Source organism: Clinocottus analis, unplaced genomic scaffold (assembly GCF_023055335.1).
Source record: "Clinocottus analis isolate CAN_PGR_092001 unplaced genomic scaffold, fCliAna1.0.p SCAF_1, whole genome shotgun sequence".
In the NCBI taxonomy this organism is placed as follows: Eukaryota; Metazoa; Chordata; class Actinopteri; order Perciformes; family Cottidae; genus Clinocottus; species Clinocottus analis.
The window spans coordinates 8,194,614-8,207,622 of record NW_027175820.1 but is presented as its reverse complement, the minus strand read 5'-3'; the positions used below and the strand labels follow the sequence as shown (position 1 = coordinate 8,207,622).

The following is a 13,009-nucleotide window of genomic DNA, read 5'->3' as shown; positions in this document are numbered from 1 at the left end:
AAAAGTACAAAACGAGCCCCAAGTTCACCATTAAATGTATAAATCAGTTGAAATTCTGCTGAATAAAACCCTTATTTTGATGTGTAGAGGTGATCGAAATGAGTTAATATTTTTGGAGAATCATTCAGATTCGTGCAAGTGTAACTTACCTCTCCTTATTAACGTTGTCTCCTTTAAACTGCCCTTTATGTTGTACAACTTGAATAAAGCTGTTAAGATGAATGAGGAGTCTGCACCCCTGTAGTGCTGTATTGTACAACATCTGGGATAATTGGAGCATAAAGTACATGTATGACAGTGTGTATCTTCCGCCGAGCCCTTAAACTCCCTCAATTGAATCTTTTTGTTCTTACAAAGAAACTTTACATGTAGCTGCATTAAACATGTGCTCGGGGTGAGTAAAATACTGCTATTTGTTTACAACTATGTATGTAGTGGTGGACTGGCACGCTGCCAGTCCACTGCCAGTCGCTCTGTTGGTTCACACAAATCATTTAAAGCACTGTGGAATGTAATGAATAACAATAATAGCATCTCCTAAAGTTATAAACGATACCCATATGTGAGGTTGTAAAGATACAGGAACTGTATGACTGGTTGCCCGTCATCTCTCTGGACATCCTGCAGGTGAGTTGAGGTTTCAGAAGAAGTGGAAGTCCTGCTTCTACTGCTTGCTTGCAGAATCACTGCTGCCTATAGCTCAATCGCCAAGAAATCAAGTCATCCTCTCTCTTCAGCTGTGGGAAATACTGAGACAGGCTCACAGACGGCTGCAGGCTGTGCCTTTTCAAAATGAAAGGGAAAAAGGGGGAATGAGGGAAGGAGACTTCACCATTCCTGCACCTGCACTGAGGATAAAACTTGAAAAAGAAAATTCTAAAATGCACACCCCCTTCACCCATTGAGTTTCACATTCCCATTACAGTTTAGACGCCACCGATACACAGATAGTTGGAGATGCCGCTACAGTTTGTGTGGGTATACATAAAAGCGGTCTGTCCTCTGACTAGGCTCTCCTGTTAGCTAAACAGTGGTGTTCAGTGTGAGGAGCTCTCTGGTGTTGGTTGTCAGCTCCATGAGTTGGGGCACAAAGCGCCCTTTATGTGTGCGAGGGTTCCACCCTGTGACTCAGGGAGCTGTGTGTGTGTGTGTGCGTGTGTGTCTGTGTCTGTGTCTGTGTGTGTGTGTGTGTGTGTGTGTGTGTGTGTGTGTGTGTGTGTGTGTGGCAGAGCCCCAGGGGAGCCGCTGTGAGGTGAGCTCTGTTACCACCGCACAAAAGAACACCTTCCCTCCGGAGCACACGGGTGCCCCCGCTGCCAGGAAATGGAGTGAAAATATGCTCGCCGCAGGATTACCTCATACACTCCACAATCTTTGGTTACTGACATTTTGTCCCCTTCCTGTAACACACAACAAAATCCAGCCTCCAGTTTTCTACTCTCGTCTGTTTCCTTACTCAATAAACAGCAGAGTTGTTTCAGTATTCCAGTAGGCCATTTCAATTAAAGGTTTGCCCTCAGTCCCGGAAAGATACATGATAAGAGATATTCTGTGATTTAGTAAATAAAGGGTCTCACTTGATGCTCTGAACACGCTCTGTCACCTCTCTCCTGCAAAACTCCTGAAATAAGGTGATGAAGAGTAGCAGTAGAATCGTAGCCTTGGGATATTCAGAGTTCCTAAAACAACTTCAAAAACATGAAATTATGGATTGGATTTTAAACATTTCAAATTGTATTTACACACTTGTGTCGCTCCACTCAGCATGTGATTTAACTTCACCAAACTGAAGCTGATTCAAGTGACATTAATTGAATATCGGCTCCACCCCCGGCACCTAAAAAACACACTTAATGTAGTTAGTGTTACTGCTGATGTCATCAGAGTTAATTTGGGGTCCTTTGAGATTTATTCATCAGAAAGTCCGCACTTCAAACTGGAGTTGTGACATTTGAAAGACATCTACCAGCCATGGTGGGGCTAATAAATAATGCTATTTAGTTGAAATGTGGGAAATGTATGACCAATATTTTTTATAGCTTGACCCCAGAGACTACATATATCATATTGTACATGCTGGCTCACTGTCGCTCTCCCTGGAACACTAGAGCCATCATTAGTGTTTCTTATGACAAGTCATAATGTCTGCTGTGAGAAAGGCTTCATGGACTCCTAGACCAATGGTCCATTGCAAAGCAACAGTGCGCAGGAGATTCAGAAGACTTTACAACTTATTCTATTTTTCATTTATAATACGCTGAGTCACTTTAATGAAACAATCCTAAAAGGTTAAAAGAATTGTTACTGCTGGCGCGCTTGCTTGGCACCAAATGTGTCATTTCTATGTTTGTTTTTTTACCCAAAACAGCCTTGGTCTAAAAAATGTGAGATACCAACTGTCACTGTGAGCATACTGTATCAGACAAACAGAGGCAGAAATCCGCGGGGGAGTATTTCTTTTCTTTTTGTCTCTCACATTGTGATGCTGAATACGAGCCAAATGTTGGTCTGTATATCTGTATTTCTGAGGATTCAGGAGAGGCAGTGAAGACAAAAAAGCATCTTTACAACGGGCGCAGTAGTCCAATAAGTCTACAGAGATAACAAGATAACTGACCGAGAGGCATCCCATGAGGACAAACACGTACAGCTGTCTCGTAGTTTGACAGAGATCACTGACTGCTCTGTGAGGGCATAGAGATTGGTCAGATATGGAGCAAGCAAATATTTTCATGTGATATTTTTTACCAAAAAATTACCAATGTTCTCGTTGATTGAGATTATAATCAACAATTGTTCCTCAGGGAGGTGAGAGATGCACTGCTTAAGTTTCCTCTTCACCAGATGGTCACACCGATGTGCACTAACATGGGAACTATGATCATAGATCCCATTTTGTTTTGTAAATAATTGAGAAAGCTAAAACACTGTGTTATGTTTTCCATGTGGACCCTAACAACAACTCTTTTGAGATGCAGCTAATTGGGATCTGGAGGGGATGAGGTAGGGAGGGGGTGGGGGGCTGAGCAATAAGGGGTCAGCTGGAGCCCCCTGCAGCCACATGGGAGTGCTGCTGGCTTCTTATGCTGCAGCATGACGAGCTCTGCCCACGTACTTAAGTTAATCTTTTTATAACTCCTGTAGTCGTGGGAAAAATGAAGCCGGGCTTGACTCCGTGGCCATGTAGTGTGTGTGTGTGTGTGTGTGTGTGTGTGTGTGTGTGTGTGTGTGTGTGTGTGTGTGTGTGTGTGTGTGTGTGTGTGTGTGTATGTGTGTGTTGGGGTCATGTGCTTGCAGGGATAACATAACGGTGGCCCTAAGGAATATGGTCTCTGAAGGTTTCCTGGGTGGGGCGGATGGTCATGCACATTAATAGCAGCATTCCAGTGGAGTTCAAGCGAGCATTAAAACTGGCTCTGGACCTGCAGGCTGCTCTTCTCCGCTGAGGCCAAGCATCCGAAGCTTGTTTACATGCAATGGATGCTGACCCTCTCACTGCTTCCAGCGCTGCGGCTCATCATGAATACAAATGATACAAATGCATCTCGGGCGATGTTTCAACGAGCTGCGTTGCCCGAGAGCTCGTCGGTGCAGCCAGTCAGTTCAGGAGAATCCCAAACTCCGCTCCGGCCTTTCGTCTGCCAACACCGCCAACTTGGGACAGCGCAGGCGGAAGTGGCAGGAGGGTGACGTCGCCGTGGCAACCACGGCACTGGGGAAGGTTGGGACCCTGATCGAGCCAGGGGGGCAGCTCCTTAACAGGCCGGAGGGAAGAGGGGAAAACATGACTGACAGGGCCAACCAATAAAGCATGAAGTGGAATGTGAGGGTATGCAGCGCCATTGTTAAACAAACATCTCAGGAACGCACACACAATCGTTTTCATGCTTTCATGCTGCTATTTGAGCCGGCTCTCTGATGAATTACGCTTGGGACGGATCACTTATTTCCTCATGTTGACTTAGCTGTTTATTTTAACTCCACTGTACCTGCCTTAATTTAATTGGAAGAGACGCAGCAGTGGGTTGAAGTTAATCTCAGTAGCTATGTGTGTGTGTATCCATGCCTCAGAAGACATGCTCTATGGAGAAGTTTCCCCTTAAAAATGTGACACTATTTGCAAAACGAGTTCTCTGAAATAATCAAAACCACATTCAAATAAGACGTTTGTTTTGCGGCATTAGAGATTGAAGCGCATGCTGCAAATAATTTGTAACATCCTAAAAATGACACAGTGGGGAGCTCTCTATCCTCAGTTAAACTCACTTTCTTCTGTATCCTGTTTCAGAGCCTGAGATAAAAAATAAAAAAAAGATTTCAAGAAAAGTATTGTTGCCTGGCAACAGCACTGAAAACCCAGCAGTGTATGACGGTCTAGGATTTTTTTTTAATGTTATTTTACTTTCTGTTTGTCCTCATACAATACACACTTAGTATAAGGTGAACAAAACATTGTGAAATATACTTTATATTGTTTAATGCCTTTTGGTTAATATCACCACATGATGTATTGTGACTCATGAAGTTACTGTATGTGATTTGATGTTTCTTGGAGAATTTCACCTGGAAATCTCATGTAGGCTTTTGACTGAAACACCATGCAAATTAAAATGACTTCCTTTGCCAGTGAGGACTGCCTTTCAGTCCAGATGCTGTTTAGTCCAGTTGTTGGTTTTTCTCTCAAAATAGATGATGCGGTGGCTGGGGATTTGTGGGGAGGGACAGTACAGATGAATTGACCTTTGACCATTTGTTCCACTGAATAAATGGTAGATTGGTAGCTGATTCGCTCTAAGTAATATAACCTGACACTCTGACACTCTGATGCCATCTAGTGTCATGTTGCATACACACACTGCATTTTTTTTGCAGCACATTACTGTGTTTTGTACACAGGAACACGTTCAACAGCTGTGTGTGTGTGTGTGTGTGTGTGTGTGTGTGTGTGTGTGTGTGTGTGTTTGTGTGTGTTTGTGTGTGTGTGTGTGTGTGTGTGAGACACTGAAACTAACATTATGTAAAGATTTTTATTCCAGAAACTATCCTGTTTTTGTGACACGCTTCATAACTCTAATACAAAAAGCTTTTTCCTCCTCACTAACATAGAAAAGACAGTGGCCATGTTCATAATCATACAGAAGGCTTCATCTTAACGCCGTGGGAGTGTCCACCTGCCTCATGAGCTGATTGGATGGATAATGATGTGGAAGTTGTCGGGTGAGGGGTCTCAACTCAGGCAAAGTTATTCTTGAGGAAGTTGATGAGTCCGTTGGTGGAGGAGTCGTGGGAGTGGACCTCTGCGGTGTCCTGGAGATCAGCCTCGATCTTCTTGGCGAGCTGTTTGCCCAGTTCAACTCTGACAGAAGAGAGATGTTGGGTTCAGGGATCAATAACTATGAGATGATTCCAGCCCTGTTAACACTGTGAGGTTTTTAAATAACCATTTTATCATATATATATATATATATATATATATATATATATATATATATATATATATATATATAGATATACAAGCAATCTGTAGCCATGATTTAAAACCTCCCTGATACACATTCACACCCATTAACTCTTAAACATCCACGCTGCTCACCTTCATTTCTTTAAAATTATCCTATGGCACACTTTCTTTACAATGTTTATATATATATATATATATATATATATATATATATATATATATATATATATATATATATATATATATATATATATATATATATATATATATTCTGTATCCATTTGTTTTGACTGCTCGTGCTTAGTGAAGTATCCAAGCCCAAGACATGTGTTGTTAGGACTGCAGTAAAAGTGTGTAATAAAAACTGTCTCACCCCCACTGGTCAAAGCTGTTGATCTCCCACATGACACCCTGAATGAAGATCTTGTGCTCATACATCGCTGTAAAACAAGATAATCATAACCATAACCACAAAAAATGACTCGAGGGGAGGATTAGTGCATGTTTCTTTTGAATTCAATAGGATTACAGATGGGACAAAAAGAGCTGTATATAATGTAATATAATGAACTACAGTAAAATGAATAGTAACCCGGACAGTGGCTGTCAACATATATTGTGTTATAAATCAGTTTGTGTGCATTAGATCTGATGTGAACCTTGAGCTAAAAAATATCCCAAAAAACACATATCAAGACTTCCTTGCAGTACGGCTGTGAATTAGGATGAACATTGTCGGCTCTCACCTATAAGTGCTCCAAGTGTGTATGGGCTCAGTTTCTTGAAGATGATTGAGTTTGTTGGCCTGTTTCCTTGGAATACCTGTGTTAAACATGGAGAAACACTTCATAGTCCAGACCACTGCATGCATTATATAATCACAAATGCTCCTAATTAGGTTGTTCACTCATGGTGACTAGCGGGCGCTATCACTTCTATCCTGGTCGCACTTCCTTATGTCGAGCGTGATTTATGTTGAGGGACGTGAGATGACCATCTCTTGTCAAATTTAGGCTTAAGTTTAATGCCATCGTTGTGAGATGTCATTCTTTGTGGTGAGTAAGTTTCTTTTCTAGATTTGACTTACTTTGTGAGGCAGGATTTCCTCCAGAGCTTCTCCACTCAGACCGCTGGCCTCCAGCTCCTTCTTGGCCTCCTCTGTGGTTTTACCCTTCATCAGAGCTTCTGTCTGTGCCAGGAAGTTGGCCATCAGGATCTACAGACAGACACACACACACACACACACACACACACACACACACACACACACACACACACACACACACACACACACACACACATCCAGATAAAGTGTAGTACACAATGAGTGACATACGGTCAGTACTGCAAGCCAGTATTTGTTGGCATAAACAGAGCTGTGGCAAATTAATTGCTACAATCCAGGTATTTAACACAACTGCGTTGTTAGCTAGTTAGCTCGGATCAGTATTTTACAATGTTGACCTCAAAATTCCATAGAGGTCATAAGAAGATGTTTTCCTGTCAGTGAGATTATCTGGGGAATGTGAAAAAACTATATCTTAAATTAATACTGTGAATAAACAATTCTGCATTTTAGTATCAATATATGCTTGAAAAGTCATAATTTCACTTTATCAAAGAAGGTACAGAAGTTCCTCATATAGGCATACATACTCTTGACCACACTACTGGTTTCAACCCTTTTCACACATGTGATACCTTGTGGTGCAAGTTGTCTCTGATGGGATGCTGTGACTGAGCTGGGATCAGGAAGTCACAAGGCACCATGCGTGTTCCTGTGTGGGACACAGTTGGACTGCATTAGTGACGCTGCATGCTTGAGGCCAACCGACGAGCAATACCAGTACAGGCAGGAGAAGTAGAATCTCGATCCTCTGAGTGAATGAATCCTCTGAATGTTGTTTTGATTGAATGACGCTCTTTGGGGTTGTTACCTTGATGGATGAGCTGGTAGAAGGCATGCTGTCCATTAGTTCCTGGCTCTCCCCACACTATCGGCCCAGTGTGGTAGTTTACACGTGCTCCATGTTTCGTGATGTACTTTCCATTTGACTCCATGTCACCCTAAAGATGACGGATAGTTATGAAAACTGTCATATGTGTACTTTCTCTCTGATGGGTGCAGACCATTGACACAGACATAGTGTTGCTCTGTCCACCTTTTACATAACTTATTCAACAATGTGGAATTGTACTTGAGCTTCCTGCGGCATTGTGGGGGCAGACCTGTTGGAAGTAGGCAGTGAAGCGGTGCATGTACTGGTCGTAGGGCAGCATGGCGTGGGTCTCGGCATGGAAGAAGTTGATGTACCAGATGCCCAGCAGAGCCAGCAGGACGGGGGCGTTCTTATCCAGAGGAGCGGTGCGGAAGTGATTGTCCTGCAGGAGAGGAAGGGAGGCAAATGTACATCCATGTGTTCTTTCCACTCCAGGAAGGCTTGTATTAATAGTTTTTCTACACTAGAGAGGTGGAGGACTAAAGGTGTTGGAGAAGTACCTACCATCCAATGAGCTCCTGAAAGAAGCTTTTCATAGTTGTCGTAGCCTGATGAGAGGAGATGTGACAGAATTGTTTACTGACACATTTTAACATTTAACATTTTAACTGATCGTTTGATTCTGATTCTTGTATTTTCAATGTATCTCTTCACTAATATCAGCATGCAAAGTCTTGTTAAATACCAAAGCTGCTGCATATAGGTATTTTTGGGGAAATGTTGGTCAGTAAGACAGTCCAGACTTATAATATCACATCTGTTATTGAAGAGATTGACGAGTACAGACATGTTTGTCTCCTCCATGATAAAACTTGGAGATGCCAAAGCCAGACACTTTTATGTCAAAAAAAAAGAATGTGTTTTTACTTGTTCATACCAATATGCAGGGCAATGGCCATTCCAATAGCAGACCACAAGGAGAAACGACCACCGACCCACTGAAAGAAAAAGAAAGTACTGAATTTCTTAAAAAACAAAAACAAATGTGGAGTTTTTAATGGAAGAGAAACAAACTTTTTACACAGCAGAAGGTGCTAGTAACTGCAAGAGGAACATCAATATAATCAACTAAAAGCCACCCATTTTTGTTCTATGTTAATAAGAACATGAGCAGCACAGTTCACTTTGCACTTTATCCTTTTGCCTTTGAACACTTGCGCAGGTCCGGTCCAGTTTTCTTTCTCTTTCTTAGATTATACTGTATATTCTGTGAAATGTAAAACACTGGCAGACATTAAAGTGTAAAACACTGGCAGACCTTTTTCTGTGTCATAAAGGGCATATTGTGGCTGCAACTAAATGCAGCTCACTGACCTTTGATGCAGCCCAGCCTTTACAGTGATCTCTGCAAGAGAAAAGGTCGCTACCAATAATAACTGAGTTTGAAGAGAGACGCTTCTGATTACCCAGCAGCTGCCGACCAGAGAGTTCGTCGCATCTACTTCACAGGTCAAAAGCGTATTTATAGCTGCGGCCCCCCATCCCAGTCTGTGGATACAGGAGTACTCACATCCCAGAACTCAAACATGTTTTCTGTGTCGATGCCGAAGTCCTTCACTTTGGGCTGGGGGGGGGGAACAAAAAAAGCTGGAGAGTTAGGACCAGACGTCTGGCCAGAGTGAGGTTTAATCTGAACAATTATGTTGTGTGACTTACTCCGTTTGTGGAAAGGGCCACAAAGTGCTTGGCAACGGCAGTTTTCTGTTAAAGCACAAAGAGGATGTGTTTAAGGGATATCAATTGGCCAACTAACAACACGCTGCTGCAGGCTAAAGGCCGCTGCATACTCACCTCTTTGGCATGTTCAAGGAACCATGCTTTCGCTGACTCAGCGTTGGTTATGGTCTCTTGGGTGGTGAATGTCTTTAAATAGAGAAAATACATAGATAACCATGGATTAATATACAATGCACCTAAACTGATAGTATAGATCTGCTTGAGAACCAGAATGAAATTAAGGTAACTTATTGTCTGCATTTAAAATATTTACAATAAAATATGAAGTAAAACATTTACCCTGAATACATTTATTTTTGGAGAAACTGATGTTTATCTTTTAGCTGTGCCGGAGTGCACTTTAAACTGGTCTGTCCACATAAGATTTCTGTACAAAATGATTGTGTAAACTTGTGAATTGGAAGGTATTTTTCTTCCGATTAGAGATGTTAATCTGCAGCAGTTAAAAAAAAGTGTAAACCATCAGTGTAAAAGAGGTACCTTCGATGCGATGATGAAGAGAGTTGTCTCAGCATTTAGCTGTGCCAGGGTTTTGGCGATGTGCGTTCCATCAATATTTGACACAAACCACACACGCGGACCACCCTTCGAGTAAGGTTTCAGGGCTTCAGTCACCATGAGCGGGCCCTGCAAACCAAACCAATTCAAGCATAGATTCAGATCAGGTAAGGCTGGGGAGCTTACAGGAGGTAATGCAACGTGACTGGAAAAGCATGAAGCAGTTCAAATCTGTCAATGAATAAAAATCTTTCCAGACACTGCACTCACAAGGTCAGATCCTCCGATGCCCACATTGACGACATCGGTAATGGCCTTTCCGGTGAAGCCCTTCCACTCACCGCTGCGAACTCTCTGCAACGGATAGGAACTTGCACTGTGAACTCCAGCGCAGCAACGCTTTGCGACTTTGCGTCTCTCTGTTGGTGCATTTCACTCACATGACAGAAGCCCTTCATCTTCTCAAGAACTTTGTTGACGTCTGGCATCACGTCTTTGCCATTGACCATGATGGGGGTGTTGGAGCGGTTCCTCAGAGCCACATGGAGCACAGCGCGGCCCTTCAAATCCACAGCACAATGGAGGCAAAAGACACACACAGACACACATATCACTCAGTACTGTTAGCTGCTTGTAGTGTTGGTGATAAAGTAGTTAAAGAATATTCAGCTGTTCCGTTCACTGTAATCAGTGTTCATCTTTAAAACAAGAAACAAAAAAACATAGTTCAGGAGTTATTGCGTCGCATGGTGTAAATGCCAAGGATAAATGTCAAGAGGTGAACACTGCCTTGAGTCAAGTCCCAGCTGACATGAGTGACAGCAATGAGCACCTCAGTGAAGTTGATCTTCTCTCCAGCGAACATCTTCTCTCTGGCAGCTTCGATGCCTCTCGACTTGGCCTGAAATAGACAATAAATGTTTGTTATTCACGGTAGCAGACAAGTATTCAAAACATAATGAAATGGTCACCTATATTATGTGTGTGATTCAAATTGTTGGCCAATCCCTCCAGCATTCATTTGCACATAAAAAGACATATTTTGTCTCAAGAGGAAGCCTCTATCATATGAATGGACCCCCCACTTGCAGCTCTTGAGAGAAAGCCATTACGCAAATCTACTTTGGCATTTAAAAAAGCAGTAGATGTTTAGGATGGGGATTAAATTACCAGATCAACCAACATCTTCATGACTTCATCAGTGATAAGATTCTTGGAGTAATCCAGAAGAATGTCTCCATCCTCCGTTTTCATTTTTAGGCTGCCCAAACAGAGAGAGACATCAGCGACCGGATCAACAAAGATTGTGACATTTCCTGAAGCAACACAAATATAATATCCAGACAAAGGGTTTGATTCTGTGAGGTTTTGACAACTAGGTTTCAGCATTATTTTACAAAGCTGCACAGTTACAGTCGGAGTGTATCAGAACATTATCATGTGAACTTGACTGCCAACAGACACAGTAATGATACCACTCATTGCGGTACAAACAGAAACATCTACAGTACGTCATGTTTGGTGATGCTGTGCATACTACATATTTACACAATAAAAGACTTTGAATAGGATGCATACTTGAGCTTGTTGAATCTCTCCTTGTCAGCCTCAAACATATGCCTTATGTTGAGGTTCAGGGCGTGGGCTGTGTACCAGTCCTGTAGCTTTGTGAAGTTGGGGTCCTGTGTGAGTCCCATGTTGTCCAGAGAGGCGTCCTGTGCTCCGCTGTGTTCTACTAGCCTGGCTGAGTATGATCCAGCAGGTCATAGGGAGAGCTTTTTGAAGGTTGTCTAGGCCAGATCTACTCATGCCCCTCCTACAAGAGACACACTATATGCAGGGTGTGTACGTGTGACACCTCCACACTGTCCTGCACGGTTACAGCGCATGTTGATAGGGGAGGGTCATCGGTACAGCAACTCAGTGGCACGTAGTACAGACAGTATTACTGTTCATTCTACTAATCCGATCATTGTCAATCCTTCTGAAATACAAACAGTAGCTGTATATATTAAAAGCAGTAATTGCACATTATCACTGCATTACAGCGTACTAAAGTATGATACATACATATACATTAATCTTAATAAAGGTCAACCCTAAGACCCCAATGATCAAGATGCAATGGTTAACAAGAAGTGACAAGTCATTAAATCACTTAAAATGTATTTTTATAAATACAATCTTTATAACAATGAACAATTTAGTCGAAAACACAAAAGTGAAGAAAAAAATATGCATTAGATATCTAAATTAGTCTACATAAGATTGCTGCAGCAATTTGTGGACCTCACCGCCTCCAGGCGACCGTTTTATGAAACCCCGTAGTGCAGGGTGTAATGCTCTTTACAAAACGCTAGAGGGCGAGAAAAGCTTAGCATCTTACGAGAACCAATCATTGTTGTTTTTTTTAGGTATAGTCAGAGTGGTAAATCAAAAAAAGAACAGCAAATGGTGTAAGTTATTTCACTAAAGACGGACATCGTAAAGAAACTCTCTTAGGAGTATTACTTCAAAAATATATATATTTAAACGCAATGCAGCTGATTTAGGCGATTTCAGAGTAGAACTAGGAAATGATTACAATTCCAGATCACCAGTATGACGAGCAAAACCCACCAGATAGTGTATGATGCTTATTGTATGGTAGGCAACATTACCGAAATATAAAAAATGGAAGACTATAATGACTCATAATAATAATTTGGTGACCCATTTTCTATTTAAAGACTATGTCATTTATGGAGAGCAGTCTTTGTTCCTCAAAGGGACAGAAACTGTGAATAATTCTCCCACAGCTTCATGTTGTTTAAATGTGTTATGCAGTTATAATGGTTTTAATTTTGGGAAAGGCATTTAAATTGCAAAATAAAGTGGAAAACATTACCAAACAAAATAACCTGAAAAGAAAATCACAAGTGTCAATAATTACAGGGACCGATGGGTGATGAATTACTTTGTTCCCCAGTATGCCTTTATGAAAGAAAATACTTAAATTGCACTATTTTTTCCTTTTATATGATATTATGTTAACTACGTCATGACTCACATCTGAGAAGCAAACCTTAAATAAAGACTAAGATGTGCAGAGAAATTATGCATTGTTCAGTTTTACTTTAGCATCGTCATTTATTAGAGTCAATGGTTAGTAAAATGCACCTACAAATCAATATTAATACAATTTAATAACATACAATTTTGTATATATAGACTCAAAATTATCATGTTGTCCATTCATGTAAAGCCTAATACAAAGCTTTCCCTGTGTTGTAGTCTATTTCCAATGTTGATTCTTAAATAAAATTAAAGGGAC

At 41.5% G+C, this 13,009-nt stretch overlaps 1 protein-coding gene across 1 annotated transcript; it reads right to left on the bottom strand.

Moving 5' to 3' along the window:
* Positions 1–5,013: 5,013 nt before the first annotated feature.
* Positions 5,014–11,464, bottom strand: gpib (glucose-6-phosphate isomerase b). Its single transcript, XM_068579020.1, has 18 exons — positions 11,275–11,464; positions 10,867–10,957; positions 10,529–10,597; positions 10,137–10,256; positions 9,967–10,050; positions 9,679–9,825; positions 9,253–9,324; positions 9,118–9,162; positions 8,972–9,025; positions 8,339–8,399; positions 7,966–8,009; positions 7,691–7,843; positions 7,399–7,528; positions 7,163–7,239; positions 6,549–6,677; positions 6,208–6,283; positions 5,835–5,901; positions 5,014–5,356 (listed from the first exon to the last, which is right to left on the bottom strand). The coding sequence occupies exons 1-18, from the start codon at positions 11,391–11,393 to the stop codon at positions 5,233–5,235; spliced, it is 1,662 nt and encodes a 553-aa protein (XP_068435121.1). The 5' UTR covers positions 11,394–11,464; the 3' UTR covers positions 5,014–5,232.
* Positions 11,465–13,009: the final 1,545 nt, after the last annotated feature.